At 39.3% G+C, this 17,198-nt stretch overlaps 1 protein-coding gene across 1 annotated transcript in view; it reads left to right on the top strand.

Moving 5' to 3' along the window:
• CNTN1 (contactin 1) overlaps positions 1-17,198 on the top strand; it is a 255,488-nt gene that overhangs the window by 232,800 nt on the left and 5,490 nt on the right. The window contains exon 23 of the mRNA XM_075080998.1: positions 1,055-1,211. Coding sequence (XP_074937099.1) covers positions 1,055-1,211 — 157 coding nt within the window. The remainder of the gene's footprint in view (positions 1-1,054; positions 1,212-17,198) is intronic.

Genomic DNA, 17,198 nt, shown 5'->3' with positions numbered 1-17,198 from the left:
GGTACCTACTCAGACTTACACATAGTTGCATGCTAAAGATGAGGTTATCACGCTCAGAGATCACAGGCATCCAGTGGGCTTAGGGCAAAGCCAGGGGGCTTGGTCGATGAGAAAACTGGAGCACTGAAATTGTTTTGGGAGGTTCCTATAAAATTCATTTTATGGGAAACTTTAGATCAGTGACTGCAGTAACTTCATTTCCCATATGATTACACTTACTGTCTATTGGCTAAAAATAATGCTTAAAAATGTACACTTTAATAGTTTTTCCTTATACCAGTATGCATTGTTCCAGCTTTCCTTTCCCATCTCCATGGGAGATACAGTTCCTGGAATACAAGTTCTTTAAAGTCTGGGAAGTTAGAGGAAGGGAAGCGACACTTAACCTCATTAGATGGAATTACTGTATAACTAGAGCATGTTTATATACTAACTACAGGCCTATAGAAAGCTTCAAAAATTAATTCCTGTTTAACTTTGCTGTTTGCATGTCAGTAAGAAAATTAGTGTCGTGTTCTACATGTACAAATTTTGCTTGAGGAGTTGAACTGCTTCCTGGGAATTGCTGCAAATGTTTCACAGAGGTGATTCCAGAAACAGTGGAGATCTTTTCTAAAGGTTGCACAAGACATATACCATTGAATTTGCAAGAGTTTAATAGCACTGAGAGTTAATAATAAAATTAATAGTTGTTTCATTTATGAAAATGGTAATAAATCTTATGTCGGAAGACCCAGCTGAGTTCTGAGATTTTTATTTTATGCTCTTTGCCACCCTGCATTATTACCCTCCATTACTTATTCTGAATGTAGGGGCTGAAATTATTTTTCAAAAGGTGGTAAAAATTTATAACAGAAAAGCAATGAGGAAACAACCTGGTTAGGTTCACCCTATGTAAAAATGGAAAAAGTATTATCTGCCGCTAAGTTTTGGTATATATAGGCTTCATCTATAAATGAAAACCTAATACTTTTTAATTTACACACTATAATAATTAGCTGTGTTTTCCTGGAAATGCAGCGTTTCAATAACTATCTTACTATGGCTTTTCTAGGTACTGTATAGACCAGATGGACAACATGAAGGCAAGTTGTTTTCAACTGGAAAGCACACAATAGAAGTCCCAGTCCCCAGTGATGGTGAATATGTTGTTGAGGTCCGAGCACACAGTGAAGGAGGGGATGGAGAAGTAGCTCAAATAAAAATTTCAGGTGAGGAGATAACTTTTTTAATTCTTTCCCACACTCCTCGGAAAGCTTGGACTGATTATTTTCCTCTTGCACACTACCCAGAGACGGGCACACCATTCCCATCTGAAACTGGAGTGGCGGCTCTTCAGCACTGACTCTATTGAGAATTAGGGTTTATCTTAGAGTCTTTCTGAAGACTTGTAACGCACGCAGGACACTTCAGCAGCAGTCCAGCTCAATCCCAGAAGCACTGCCAATCTTGCAAAAATCACACTGTTTCTACTGGTGCTCCCAGTTAGGCTACAACTTTTAGTAATGTCCTACAAGCATAACTACATGGTGCAGGCCTCAGGCTCAGGACATCAGCTTGCAATAATCCTATAGTTTCTAGTACCTGTTGCCTCTGCATCTCATTCCTTTGTCACCTGCCACTAAGAGGAGAGAAAGTAACTGAGAAAAGTAGGTGGTCCACAGTGGTCCACAGACCAATTGCTAAGGGAGTTCCACTTTTCAGAAGACAAGGGAAGCTGTGACACATACAGTGAATAAGCAATGAGAAATGCAACAGTCTCGGCATTAGAGTTGTCCAGATGATTGGTAAAGAGAGGAAGGGAGCTTGCATGCGTTAGGCTGATTCAATTCCAGCTCAGTGTTAATTCTGTCTACAAGCTCAGACATGGTATGCACATCTCTTTCTTGTTAGTTTTCTAATTTAAGTAGTATCTTAGCACACAGTGTATGAAGTAGAACATACGAACAAACATCAAGGATTTGGATAGTGTCTTTGAAAGGTTATTATTTAAACAGTTTCACTGTATTCTTGTCTTTTGATTAAAAAATTAACCTGGGGAATAGTAAGGATTAAACATCAACAGTATTTTGTCACAGTCAGTGCAACCTTTATTGTGTCTTTTAAAAGAAGCCTATATTTTACTATCTGTGCACCGAGATAAGCTGCGCATTCCTAAAGGGGTGGACCTCTGATCTGCTGGTTTTCAATAATATGTGCAGTTTGTATCACCTAGTGTTAACTCATGGGTATCACCATTTTTGTTTGTATGAAGCATCTGTTCCAGTCTTGATCAAATGTTATCTGAAGGTAGAGGGTCCATCATTTGCCAAATACTTTGTTCTCATGATTAATCACCTGGACTGTTAAGATTTTTTTTGCCTAATTTTTAGCCTGTATTTATCTGGTTTTGGGGTCTGGCCATGGTTTTCTTTTATAGCCTTTGTCTAGATTTAAGAGTCTTTTTGTGCCCAGTATGTTCTCCCCATTAATAAATGTATACATATTAGTCAAGTGACTGATCAAATGCTAGACAGACTGAGAACATTGAATTTCTTTTAATTTCTCTGTGATAACATTTTCTTCAGGTCTTAAATAACTTCGACAGCTCTTCTTTTCACCTCTCCAACTTCTGAGAATTCCTTTATGACTGTAGACACTACAACTACATGCACAGTTTCAAGTCTGCTGCCTGCAGAGGTAGTCTCGCCGTCCTACGTTTACTGTTCCCAGCACTATTTATGAAAGGCTTTCATTAGCCATTTATTTCTTTGCACTGGGCTATAAAATGGTGTTCATCTTGTTTGTCCAACACCAGCTCTTACTCCTTCCTGGAATCCTTGCTTCCCAAGATACAATGCCTCATCCTGATCTGTGTGGCATGTCTCTTTTTTCCTTAGTGTATAATTTTGCACGTGGCCATGACGAAGCACCATTGGTTTGAATGGCTGAAGTTCCCATGCTGTCTGGATTTCTGTATGAATGTGTTATCATCACTCTCTCCTGCTTTGCCATTTTGGTTCAGGCACACAATTCCTTAGCTGTTTGCTTCTGGTTTTGATGAAAATTATTGGATTTCATTCAGTCTGTTACTGTTTGTTCACTGTGGAATTAACACTAGAAATGCAATGACCATTTTTCAAGAATTGTGTTTTGAAATCTGCCAGTGACTGAATACTTAATCATTTAGCATACACTCTGTTAACTGCGTGTATCATTTTCTACAAGAATGTCTTGGGGTACTAAGTCAACCGCTTTACAAAAGTTGTAATACATTGCATTATATCATCACCCTCTGGGTGAATCACTTTTAACATATTTTATGAGTTGCAGAAAAGTTGAAGCAACTGCTATCTTTAGGACATGTCTTAGGTCATCTTTGTATCTATCATACATATATTATCATCTGTCACCAGTGTGGTGCAAAGACCCTTTAGGTAGCAGCAGGCAGATCACTTCCCAGACAGGAAGCAGAACCATCATGTCAGTGCAAGCTGATCAGTCTTGCCGGTGAGGCCTGCCCCAAGCGTGCCCGTACAGAGTTAGCACCTCTAGGAGAGTTTGCACTCTACAAGTGCTAGTTCTAGAAATTTGTATTGCTCCGTTTTCCAAACTGCAGCCAAATTTTCAGCCACAAATGCTACCATACCCCAGCTAGACAGAGAGGGACTGTGCCTCTGGTGGCCTAGTTAATGGCAGCATTCCCTAGACTCAGTTTAGGAAAGGACATCAAAAAGGAGACAAAAGGCAGGGTAATTTTCTTGGAATACACAGTATATAGAGATTGGGCAAGCATTTCAGGCTATTTCTGGACTCAAACCATGCTTTTTCCAAAGAGCAGAATGAAGTGTAGTTTTAACACCTACGCATGGCAAATCATGTCTGCTAATTTTTATCCTTAAGGAAATTTTCCAGTAGTGCGATGGGGTTTAGAATAATTGCCCAGAAAGGGTGACAGAATGGTGAGAAGCCTCTAAGTAAAGATGATTTTTCTCAGAGAGTTGCAAAGAAGAGATCTAGTTTGACAGGAGTCTGTGTTCTGGTGATTGGCCAAAATGGAACTAAGGTATTTACAGAGAGATGTAAACAATAGCTAAGTCAAAATACAAGGCATCTTATAAAATTCAGAGAGGGACATTGCCTTACTTGACCTTTAGGCATCTGATTCTAGAATTTCCAAACCAAATTAATTTCCTGTATAAGTAAATGGGGAGAATTAAGCAACTAGGGCAGGGGTTCAAGATAGCCCGGATGCTGACCAGGAATGACCAAATCTTAAGCAAACTGGAAGGCTGCATCAAAGAGAGAGGATGTCTAGAAAACCTATGTGTCTTCCACATTGATATTTTCCTGTTGTTCATTGTGTATCAAATCCAAAGTAATCTACATAATTCACCTGAGTTAGGTGTCTAAGCTCCCATTATAATCAGTTGTCATCTAGGGTGTAATTCAGAAGCTTAAACAAAGCCTGCAGCATTTGAGATGCCCCACATTACCAGGGACATCCACACAATGCTGGCAAGCATGACATGATCTACAGGAGACCTAAGGTCTTCTGGATTAGCAACTGAAGGGCAGACAGGACACCAGAAGATATCTTTTGGCCTATATTTGAGGTATATGAGTTACACCCTTGTACAAACCAAAACCATTTCCCTGATTTATGAGTCTGCTGCTGCTGTGATAGGCTACTGTGTTGTCAGCTTGTAGTAGATGTGCTCTGACCAATTCTTAGCACTTGCTGAATTAGGTCTGAATTAGGTTTAAGTACAAGAACTCTAGTTCAGGAACCCTAACTGGCCCTGCGATCTTAACTTAGGTATTAAAAATACAGCACATTTTAACTAACAAAAGTTACATTTGAAAGTCAAATATAAAAGAAACTAGAAATAGATGTTATTTCTAGCTCAACCACTTGTCTAAGGGAGAAACTCTCTTTCATGTTTTCCTCCTCCTTTTCCTTCTCACAGAAAGCCCAGACATGCTGAAGGAGGCAAACATGCTGCAGCAACTTTGCACTCATATAACCAGTCAGCTTCCTCCAGGATGCAGCGCTTTAGTTGAGAATGATATAAAGGAAGTTTACCAAACACAACCATCTCACGTGCATTTCTTGTTAGTGAACACCTTGAAATGCAAGTTCTTATCATAAAATCACTCACTGTATATATGCTGAGCTGCATTTCAGCATACAGCTATAATCAGTGTAAAATACAGTCATGAACTGTTGTGTTTTATTGGCCAGTGCCTGTTACACAGTTAGGGGTTTGGGGATATTTTTCAACCCCATTTTAGTAAATTAGTGAGCTACACAATTTAAAAGCCATTCTTGAGATACAAAAACCAGTTGAAGGTTGGAACTACTTGTTTAACCAAAGGAGTTCGTTCCAGCGGCTAATAACCGGATAATCTGTTTTCTCTGAAATATATTAAACGCCAAGATTTTTTTTTTGTCTCTTGCATGCTTTTTGGATTGCAGTGCTTTGTCATAATGCTAATATTAATGTAATCAAAGCAAGCGTGCAATCAGTAGGAACTAAAACCATATGGTGCTTGTTTCTTTTCTCACTTCACTTGTATAAGTTCTGTGGCCTCCGTGCAATTAATTTATGCCAGAGTAAGGAAAAATAGAATCAAGCTCTCAAATTTTAAAATTTCGTCCAGGGTGGGGGACAGGGGAGGGTAGCTTCTGATTTGGGAAAATATTGTGAAAAAATGAAGATACCTTCACCTTCAAGTATGAAATCGAGTTAATGTCTCAGTTTAAATAGTGTCACGGACAAAGAACAATTTATGCATTGTATATGCTTATAGCAAAAGAACAAAATTACAGCTTCTCTATTCGCCACATACATACATAGACATATGAATTCTATTTGCCAGAGGCATGTTTTAGGATCCTGAAAAAGCATTTACTTTGAAGCATAGCTTTTTCAAAGGAAAATGCAAATTTGTTGCCCGTTGTAACTCATACAAACATTTTGGTTTAGATTTTAATTTCTTTTATTATTATTATTTAAAGGGGACATTATTATTTATCGCACATATTAGTACCAAGTAAACCAGGCGATCATTCACTTTTCTTGTGGTGTAATCAAAATCTTCTGATCATAATGCGAAAATGTCCATCTGTTGCAAAGATGGTTGTAGTAATAAGAAAAGAGGAGAACACAGGTAAAAATCAAAAGGAATGCTGATGAAAACAGTCCTCTAACAGGCATGACAGTCCTCCATTACTGATCTTGGAACTTATTATGCATCTGTGACAAGAATGTAACAAAAAGCTTCTACTAAACTAAAAATAAATTTCCAAAAGAGCTCTCCTCTACAAGAAACGTAATTTTCAAAATGCATTTGGCTCTTGTCTCATGGCTCAAAAATTAAGAAGAAAACACTCAGAATACCCCCTAACCTGGTACATAAATCTGGCTGAAAAAACCATACTTGGTTCTCTGGTATTTCTCTTGATTTTCCTCCATCATCACATTTCATTTCATCAAAGTTCTAATTTATTGGTACTGCCTGCTTTCAAGCCTTACTTTGACAACTAAGGTTTGGCAATTCCATGTGTGACAACGTATTCAGTGCTAGAACAAGCATTTTCTTGAAAAGTCATATTCTCCTTAATTTCAATTTCTTCTCTTTTTCTTGTATTTGAACACAACAGTAAGTCTGACTGCAGAAATGTTTTCATATCGAGTTATGTTTTCTTAGTCTGCATTATCCTATGATAATCTCAATGCTGTTTATTTTGTCATTTATGTTTATTTATATGAGAAAACCTAGATACACACAAAGTGTGAATAGAAGAAGATTTCATTTTTAGCCATGAGGCTCGTGACTAAGCTGTGCAGTGGTGGTTGACAGGCTTTATAGCTAGAAATTGGATGTGTGTGTACATGGATTTAGAACAACAGAGGTTTAAGAGAACAATATCACCCAATGATAATGAGTAGGTTACTCATTATCAGAGAATACTGACAAGACAGGAACGCATAGTTGCTGTACATCACAAAACAGGAAAAGTGGCCACTGTCTTGAAAAGGACCATGTAACTTCCTCCTTCTTTCATCTTCATGATGAGTTGCTTCTTCTGAGTTGCTGCATGCCTGTCTGTGTGAGCTTGGGAATTGCCTGCAAAATCCCCACTGAGGGCTGTTGCTTGGTCACATGAAGGCACGAGAACTCTGCACTGCCTTTAAACATTAGCAAAAAAAGAAATTTATGGCAACTTCATATACCTTGTTACATGTTTTAACTTGTTACATATTGGAAATTTCACTGGCTATCCCCAAGCTTGCAAGAATGCTATAGGAAGGTGTGACTGTCACAGAAAACATATTCTTGTTGGATCTCAGAAAGTAAAGATACTGAAGATATTAAAAGATATAAAAGAAAGATACCGTAGAAGTATAGAGAAAATCAGTGAGGGTACTGCAGCGATGGATGAGGTGTGTGAGAGAGGCAAGGAGCCTTCAGCTAGAGTAAGATGGCTAGTAAGGTAGTCATGAACAACAGGAAGAGCTAAGCGTGGGAAGATTACTTACAGAGGCTTGATCTATCAGCCCTTATTTAAAACTATGTCCTATAGTCAGGCTTTAACTCAGGAGCTACTGAACAGAAGCTACAAAGTAGTTCAGGAGCTACTTCAACACAAGCGGGAAACAATATAAGAGGAAAGTCATACTCTGCAAGCCATGAGGTTTTTTTTTTTACCTTCTCAGTGCATCTGTTACAGACCATTGGTGGATCCTGAGTTGGAGTGTATCCTGAGCTAGGTAGGCCTTTGGTCTCACTCACTAAAGCTGCCCTTATACTCCCAGCTTCAGGAAAGTGTACTATGAAATGCCTGAATAATATTTAGTTGATGGACAAAGGATTAGTTCTTCTGAAACCCTTAAATACTTCACTGTCGTCAACAGTTTGGATACTACCCACCAAACAGTGACTAACTTTTAAAATGTTTAAGGAGAAGAAGAAAAACAATTTTCAGTTTACTGTGCAGTTAGGAATATGTTTTTTAAGCAAGGTTTTGATTACCACTGTTTCAGTAGGACCATCAATTCATCAATGAACTGAAGGTCTGACATTCAAATTCAGTTTGGCTGAACTATTCTCCATTAATTTATCCAGTTGTTGAGCCATATCATACAGGTACTTTCAGTTTTTATTGCACCAATACAGGAACACTATACTCCTTCATTTTTATGAAACAAAGTGCTTGTTATTTTATATTCATTGTAGTCTACTATTAGAAGATGGAAAAAATCCAAAAGATAATTATTTAACTCTCTTATGCTATGTAGCAACATAGCAAAAAAGAATATCACAGAAAAAATCACATAGCTCATAGAGTAAATGCCAAGGTTAGTATTTTGCTTTAATAGCGTAATCCCTTTGATGCATAATGATTTAATTTAATACAAATGCATATTCTGCTCTCACCTCTTGGTAGGACTTAACTATTGAACTATATTTATACAGTGTTTTTAATTGCTTTGAGAAATCAAAGGCAGCCAAGTAGAGTTTAGAGTGATTTAAAGTAATCTTTGGAAGACTCATCTCATTAATTTTTTCCCCTTAATAATCTAGACAGGATTGCAGACGTGATCACAGGGGTGAAGGAATGAAGAAGAGAATACTTTCTAGTCATGACAATTCTTACGTGTTCTCATTTTCAGTAGCAAGCCGTGGAACTACATTATTCAAATCCTTGTGGTATTTTTCAGTTCAGCGGTTACAATCTATCTTACTTTTTATGGGTGCCTTGGGTGCACCTAACCTAGCCAGACTCCTTTTTGTCTTAGCTAGGAGAGTGATTCAGAAGTCCTAGGTTAGATGTCTGCTTTAACACACCTTTTGATGAAACATCTCTCTTAGAACACAAGCCAGTGATTCTCTGACGAAGGCAGCAGTGTTAGTTTTCCAGTTACTTATAGAATCATAGAATCATAGAATTATTAAGGTTGGAAAAGACCTCTAGGATCATCAAGTCCAACTGTCAACCCAACACTACCATGTCTCCTAAACCGTGCCCTCAAGTGCCACATCTACATGTTTTTTGAGCAACCCCAGGGATGGTGACACCACCACCTCTCTGGGCAGCCTGTTCCAGTGCCTGCAGTAAAGAAATTTTTCCTATTATCCAATCTAAACCTCCCCTGACACAGCTTGAGGCCATTTCCTCTCATTCTATTGCTTGTAACCTGGGAGAAGGGACCAACACCCACCTCACTACAGCCTCCTTTCAGGTAGTTGTGGAGAGTGAAAAGGTCTCCCCTCAGCCTCCTCTTCTCCAGACTAAACAACCCCAGTTCCCTCAGCCTCTCCTTATAAGGCCTGCTCTCCAGACCCTTCACCAACTTCGTTGCCCTTCTCTGGACACACTCCAGCAACTCAATGTCTTTCTTGTAGTGAGTAGCCCAAAACTGAACACAGAATTTGAGGTGCGGCCTCACCAGTGCCGAGTACAGGGGCATGATCATTTCCTTACTCCTGCTGGCCACACTATTCCTGATACCAGCCAGGATGCTGTTGGCCTTCTTGGCCACCTGGGCACACTGCTGGCTCAGTTTCAGCCGGCTGTCAACCAGCACCCCCAGGTCCTTCTCTGCCGGGCAGCTTTCCAGCCACTCATGCCCAAGCCTGTAGCGTTGCGTGGGGTAGTTTTGGCCCAAGTGCAAGACCCGGCACTTGGCCTTGTTGAACCTCGTACAATTGACCTTGGCCCATTGATCCTTCCTGTCCAGATCCCCCTGCAGAACCTTCCTACCCTCAAGCAGATCAACACTCCCACCCAACTTGGTGTCATCTGCAAACTTACTGAGGGTGCACTTGATCCCCTTGGTACTTCAGTGGCAAAGTGCAAGAGACTTGAGAAGCACTCTTTGGTAGTAAGGAAGGTGCACCGATCTTTAGTTTACTATTAAGAAAGCATCACAGAGTCTAGTTCCTTTAATAAACACCAGGGTTTAGTGTGGTGGAGAGGAGTGATTCAACAGAAGTACAGCACTGTATAAAAAGCAGTTACAAAGGTGATGAATCCAAAGTTTTGATAATGGCAGATGACATAATACAGGGCAGTGGCCAGAAATTGCAATTTGGGAGGTTCAGGCTGGACATTAGGAAAAATTTCACACAGAGGGCAGTGCAGCACTGGAGCAGGTTATACAGAGAGGCTGTACAGCTTTCATCTTTGGAGATTTCTGTGACTCAGCCAGGCAAAATTGCAGCTGACAACATCTAGTGTTGGCGACAGTCCTGATATGAGTGGGAGGTCAGAGGTACAACCAGGTGTTTAATGCTCCTGCGAACTGTATCACTTCTGAGCTTCAGATCTACTGAACATCTCTTTTAAGTGCCAGTGACCATATAAGAAATACTTGTGTGTATTTTTGCCTTCTTTATATAGATATGTTAAATAGTGCATACTGAAATTCTCTGTGCCTCTGTCAGAATACTTGAAGGACGTCAATGTCAAAATTTTCTTGCCTTTAAAGATTAATACCATATATTTTACTTTTACAACATTTCTAAAGCATGCTCATAGAAGCAATAGGTGGACACTTGACAACAGAGCTCTTAGAAGTAGGCATTGGAAGAGTGCTACGTGGTCTGTCTTCTGTGTCTGTTCAACACAAATATATTAAGCCAGTAGGAAGCAAAGCAGGAATATTACTCTGTCAAAGTAGAAAATGTCAGAAGCATCCTTTATCTAAGTTCATATGAATGTATCAGAGTATCAAATTTGGTGCTGTGGCTCGAACTAGAGCGGCTGAAGTAAAAACTACCTAAGGAGAGAAATTCTAGCAGAAGAACAATTTGACAATTTCTGTTCCAGAAGCAGGAAAACCTGCTTGATTTTTTGCTTTTCAACTCCTGATGTTTTTAAATCAAGGCTGTGAGCCATTTTAGAAGGTGTGTTGTAGAAAAATCCATCTGCCTGGGCTCAGTACAGGAGAAACTAACTAAAAGGCTACCTCAATTGTATCGTATATGAGGCAATATTTAGATTATATAGGATATATATTAAAAAACATAACTATCCTTTCTGTGCTTAAATTCTGTAATTTCTAATACTGCAGAGCAGAAATAAGTGAAATGTAGAATTTAATGTGGCAGCATAAGTCACTCATCTGAACAGACGAGCAGCTGAATAAAGCCAGGTTTAGGCACTGCTGGCTCACTTAGATATTATCTGTAAAAAAATGTTTCCCTCATTTACCTGCACATGAGAAGATTTTGTCTCTCTCTCCCTAAAATAAGTAATTCATAAATTTCTAAGTTATTATTTTCTATAATAATAGAACACAGTGATGGTTGTTTCAGATCTTTTTCTGACATTACAGAGTATGGAAGTAAAAAGCTTTATCTGGCTTTAAAGGAAGTGTTTGCACTCAGTTACAATGGCTGTTTGTATTTCTGTATCAGGACACTAAAATGTAAAATGTTGTGCTCAGCTGGAGGGGAATGTGGTACTAATCACAGCCTTTTATGCATGTACCTGCGAAGTCCCCACAATCTGAAAATAACTTTGTTAGAAAGCCAGATGGAGTTCCCAACAAATGTATCAAACTAGGGACAATTTCTACACTAACTCCCTGCTCTTGGTTTTTTGTCTGTTCTTGCTAGTTTTTACCTTCATCTGTTCCTCCTTTTATTGTAGCTTTTTTTGGAACTGGGCAAATTGGAGCATTCCCAGTAAAGGTTCCTGATTAACCAGTGTACCTTTTCTCTGGTTTATGCAGCCCATGCAGCCCTCTAAGATGATTTATCCTGCCTATTCCTATCTGTCTTCTTTACCAGAGATCCTGCTACCCAGCTACTTTGGAAAATTGTATTGACCTCTCTGGTTTAACGGTACCCAATTGTTCAAAGTATATCCTTATCAGTAAAAATTACATTATTTTACTCTGGGGAGGCACATGCTAGGCCAGCTGTTTGCTTTCTCTTCCTTTCTGTAGTAACTTCCATGCCTGATTTAAGATTTTTTTCTGCCTTGCTGAATAGCAAGGCCAAATTTAAGCTGAGCTGACCTGTTGGACTAATTTATTTTCTTTTTTCCTTCTCAGTCCACTAGTTGATTCTACTGCAAGTTTGCCATGTTGCTCCCCAACCGTGGGTGAGTCCTATTCCTCTCCCTGCTTGCTGTGCTCAGGGAGCAGAGGGAGGGAGGCTGCCCTTCACTTCCCTCTTCCTCAAGGGCTGCGTGGAGATGGGACTTGCCTGTACGTGAAGAGTGTGTAGCACATGGCCAGTTTCATGAGCATGAGACCCATGCTGTACTGCACACACTGTGCAAGTCTTGTCATGTGCTATGGAGGGATGGTGGCCTTTCCCTGCCATGAAGCAAGCACTGTTATCCAGCCTGTTAAGACTGGGCCCTTCTGCTCTTGTAGAAGCTGAAGGCATCCTTCTTCATCTTCTGATTCCAGGCTGAAAGATGAAGATTTTGAAGACAGGCTTTTAGCATACCTCAGTGTTTATACATGCCACATTTGTTCCCAAGAACAGAGAAACTCCAAAACTACAGTATTTTTCACATTAATTCACCACCATTTTGCACCTGAAGAGTTTCTACTGTTCATTCATTGTACCATGTGGTTGTTTAAATGTGGACTATTTGCCAGTGAAAAGGAGTGATGCATCTGGTGTATGCTTGGGGTGAATTTATTTGTAAAAAACATTCACAAATCCCTATTTTCTTGAACAAGGAGGAACAAGTTCCTCACTCAGAAACCCAGCTGGCCTCACTCAGACATGCCAGGTGGCCAAAGAACTGTCCTTTTTCTTCTTTTCAGGGTTACAATGAAACTTTTTCTTTTGGCCTCCCATGTTTTCACTGAAAAATTGTCCCTTTTTTGTGAAAAACCTGTCAGTGACTCTCTCAGAGGATGATCAAATTCCTCTGAATGACTATCAACCATAATTTCTGAGGCAATGCAGAATACATTTATGTGGGAACATGGACAGCCATGTGTTTTGCCACACCAGACAGTCAATCAGTGTAATCACAGATAAGCTTTTCTACAGCGGCAAGCTACCAAAACTCACTCCAAGCTCCTCCTGCTGCTTCAGCAGGCAGTTTCCAGCAGTGAACACCTTGTCCTAGCTGAGCGCGTGATTCAGCCTTACTTGGCCTGGCAGTACTCCTGGTGCTGCTGGTGAGCCAGTTTGTCTGGAGTGGCAGCTCACAACTGGAGAGACAGGGCAGATGCTGAGAGGTATGACGATCTTTAGGTCATATAAGCAATCCTGAAACTCACAAAATGCCTGTGAAATACAACTACAACTGTTGCCTGGACCACAGAAGGACCCCCATAGATTGTTTTTGCTATTATTTGTGATATATATATGATACCTGCTTTAAAAGAGTACATTTAAAAAATATTACCTGTGGCCTTCTACTTAAATCTCCGTGCAAAAGAATATGTAATGAACAGTAATATATGTGAAGGGGAAGAGGTAGCTGAGAAATAATTAACTTTTATTGGTAGTTAAATAGTAGCCCACCAACTGAAAATTATCTCATTTTCCTCAGAGTCCAAGGCATTTTTTCATCTTGGCAGCCCATGTCTGTAGCAGGGCCAGAGTCAATGGCAAAGAAGCCCCTGCACCTGCCTGCCAACACACCAGATGCCATCGCCAGAACAAAGCAAAGCATTTCCTTGTCTCTGGCATATGGATTTTCAAGTAGGAGAAGGCAGACTTAACATCATGGGGTGGACAAACCGCCCAGACCATCAGCAGCCCTTCAAATACGTATTTAAAGTTCAGTCTCTTTTTCTTACCATAGGTTTAAAGCTGTTCCGCCAGTGCACAGCAAACCTTACCAAGCCACAAAGCATGGGCAGATGCACAGACAGCATTATTGCCATCCTATATGTCTACTCTGCTGCAAAACAGTAATTCACGGGGTTGTGAATTACTCCATAGCACCTTTCTTTAAAGATTTATGGCACAGGCAAAAGGCAAATCTCCTCGTGCCCAAGCAAAGGTATTCCTAGACAAGGGAAAGTTGGACCCATGACTTAGCAATGACGCCAGTGGTGCAAGATAAGCATATTCTAATTAGTTCAGTTATTTTCCATTTTCCATGAATAGGGATAACAGAATTTCAATCATGTCAGCTGATACAGCCCATTTCTTTTGCAATAGCTTTTCATGAAAACAATATTTCCAGCTGGGATAAGTGGAATTTCTTTTCAAAAGCCAGCTGACAGAACTACAAACCCACCCACTTATGTTATGCAGTTTAGTTTAACCTGAAGAATTTATATTTTCTCCCTTCCTACTTTTCTTTTCTACCTGGTAAATATGGAAACACTCAAGAAAGAGGTATTAATGAAGCCTAGTATACGCTAAAGAAACTAAAAGACATGGCAGGCAAAAATCCCTATTTTTTCAGGTGGCTCAATTTTTTCCCAGAGAAGCGGGTCAGCTTAGTTGGAAGCAGGGAGAAACAGAATATGAGAACACTTTGCATTTACCTTTCTTAAAATAAAAAGGAGAGCTATAAAAACAGATAGTCCTAATGGAAGATGAGTCTTGGGTCCTGGACCAAAAGGAGAATATTATTTTCAGGAAAATGGGAATTTGGCGTTCTTTCAGAAAACAGAAATCTATTTTGCAAAACAGACACAAAGGCAGCCTGAACAACTTGTGCAGCACAAGAGGAGTGGATCTGTAGAGAGAAACTGGCGTTGAGGATACAGCTCTACACCGTATGCTCATGTCAGGTTTTACTTTGGACTACCTCTAATCTGGTCCTGCACAGGGTATCCAAGACAGCTCCACAGTGTAGAATAAACCCCAATAAAGGAGGCAGCTGAGTTACTCATTTAAAAACACACACCTTAAACTAGAACAGTCATGTAGACATACCCCTCGACGTTCAGTACCTGGAAACTAAGCAAACTGATGTCATTTAATACAAATTAATTCTTGAACAATCTTTCCTCACAACAAAAGCGGAGCAAGAGTTTTGCCACAACAGGATCAGCTCATGATTAGCCAAGGAATAGCTTGAAGTTTGTGTATGTTGGCAGGGCAAACACTTTCCCACTGAGAAAGAGAAGTTACTCACGTATGACAGCTTCACAGATGACCAGTAACTAATTTCCTGGTTCACAGATCTAATGAAAGTAAAATTTCTAAACAGGCCTCTAGATTTTTTTTTACAATCCAGTATAAAAAGATACTGATGTTGGGAAAAGCACCAAAAATGTCATATCTTAAAGATAAGTAACATTTAAAGAAAATAATGATGTATTTTTAATAACAAATTGTTACAAAGGCTTGGGAAATATATCAAAGTCTGAATTGTTTTAATGCCTGTTTCCTTTAGGCATTAAATTTATTTCATTACTTCTGAATATAATTGGAAGAATGTTGCATTCTCTTCATGGTGTCAGTAAAATTGGGGATCTCTATTCAGAAGTGTAAAATATTTAATCCTAGACTTCATGAGATTGAGATGGCAACACAGAATTTAAAATATGAAAGGAAAGCTGTGGATTAGTGGGTTGTTACCAGGGGTTCCTGTAATATGTAACGATCTTGCTGAAGAAAAACTGGTCCAGCAGTTGTTCTCTTCACTTACTCAGATAAACAACCTCTTGTGAGAAAGGCTGCTGAGAACAGCAGGCAGGAAAAAAGGTTAGGTTAACTGCATGCGTCTCATGCAAATTGGATTCAATTTTAAGCTACATTCTGAGTAGATGTTCCTGTAGATACTTTAGTCCTAGGCTTAAAAATACCGACTACAGGAATCCTATAGCAGACAGTAGCAAGGTCTCTATGGGAATATGGCAAGATTTCACAACTTCTTTTGCTTGGGGCTGTTGGGGGGAAAAAGGCAAATTGAAGGTGTGCATTTCATTGTTTATTTGAAAGAAATGAGGACTTTTGATATGAAGTCCACACATGGTATATTACAGTGGTAGTTAGGTCATGTGATAGTGACTTGGGTTTGGCCTTGACTTTGATGACTGTAGTTTGCAACTGCACGCACACTGGATACGCAAGATGCAGGTTGAGAGGAGAGGTCACACATTTTAACACTGAGGAGAAAATGAATCTTTAAGTGCTAAATATATCCAGCTCGTACCTGGCCAGACTTCAGAAGGAGCTTAATAATCCTTCTGTTTTAATTTACATCCATGTGTTTATTTGTACACATTCATTAAGTCCTTATCTGGTGTTTCTCTAGTTTTTAAAGATTGTTAAAACTGACAGATCACAATTGCATTACTGCACAGAATTAAATCTTGTATTATGTACTTAGACAGAAACTTATATTAATTTCCATTCATGAGCTGCAGGAGTGTACTGGCTGTCATGCACTGGTGACTGGAGTTTGAAGTAAAATATGGTTCCTGACATATGGGTCAGTAATCTAACGAGAAAAAGGAAGAGATGATCTGTTTAATGTGCATTTGTCCTCCTAATGTTCTGTTAATGTGCTGTCTAAGGGTAGGATTTGCTTCATTGCAAAGAGCTGTTATACATATCTCTGCAACCGTTCCTAAACCTTGTAAGAAACTGCTGTAATGGGGTGAATAGCTAACTATTAATTCCAGAGCCAGCAAGCACATCTCAGTGGAAGATTTATTATTCCTTTCTGCCTGTAGAATAGTTACATGCAAATAAAAATTTCCTCATGCTTGTTCATCATTTAACTTCATTAGAAGCATTCAAAGGAGGAGCTTAGTTGTGTCTTTCCAACTGCATTATCCTGGTCTGACAAAGGCAGAATACGTGTTCTGTGGATATTCTTAAATATGAAATCTGGATTATTTTTTTTCAATGGCTGTTATTCATTCACTAAGAACCACTACTTCAATATTTAGGCATAAAGACTACAGAAAAGATTAATGTGTCTCATAAATCACTAAAAAGTACGGATAAATATACCCCTTTACTTTCACTGTTGCCAAAATGTGCAGTTGTTATGTTTGAGAATATATATGAACATATATTCATGTTCATCTTAAGCATAAAATTCCTCTGTTTATGGATACTCAAAAAAGCAATCTTCCAGTATTTTCCTCCATTTTATCTTTCACTGAGGTGGATATACTGCTTCGTATGGAAAAATGTACTATTCATAGACATGTACTTTTTACAGCTGAATTGAGCTGATGAAGAAGGATTGGCAGGTCTCTTCTCTTGATTTTCCAAGTGCTTGGGTATCAGAAAGGACTTAGGAAGAAGTCTTG

The sequence above is a fragment of the Phalacrocorax aristotelis genome, chromosome 1 (assembly GCF_949628215.1).
Source record: "Phalacrocorax aristotelis chromosome 1, bGulAri2.1, whole genome shotgun sequence".
In the NCBI taxonomy this organism is placed as follows: domain Eukaryota; kingdom Metazoa; phylum Chordata; class Aves; order Suliformes; family Phalacrocoracidae; genus Phalacrocorax; species Phalacrocorax aristotelis.
Note: the sequence above shows the minus strand (reverse complement) of the source record. Positions and strands in the feature narration are given on the sequence as shown.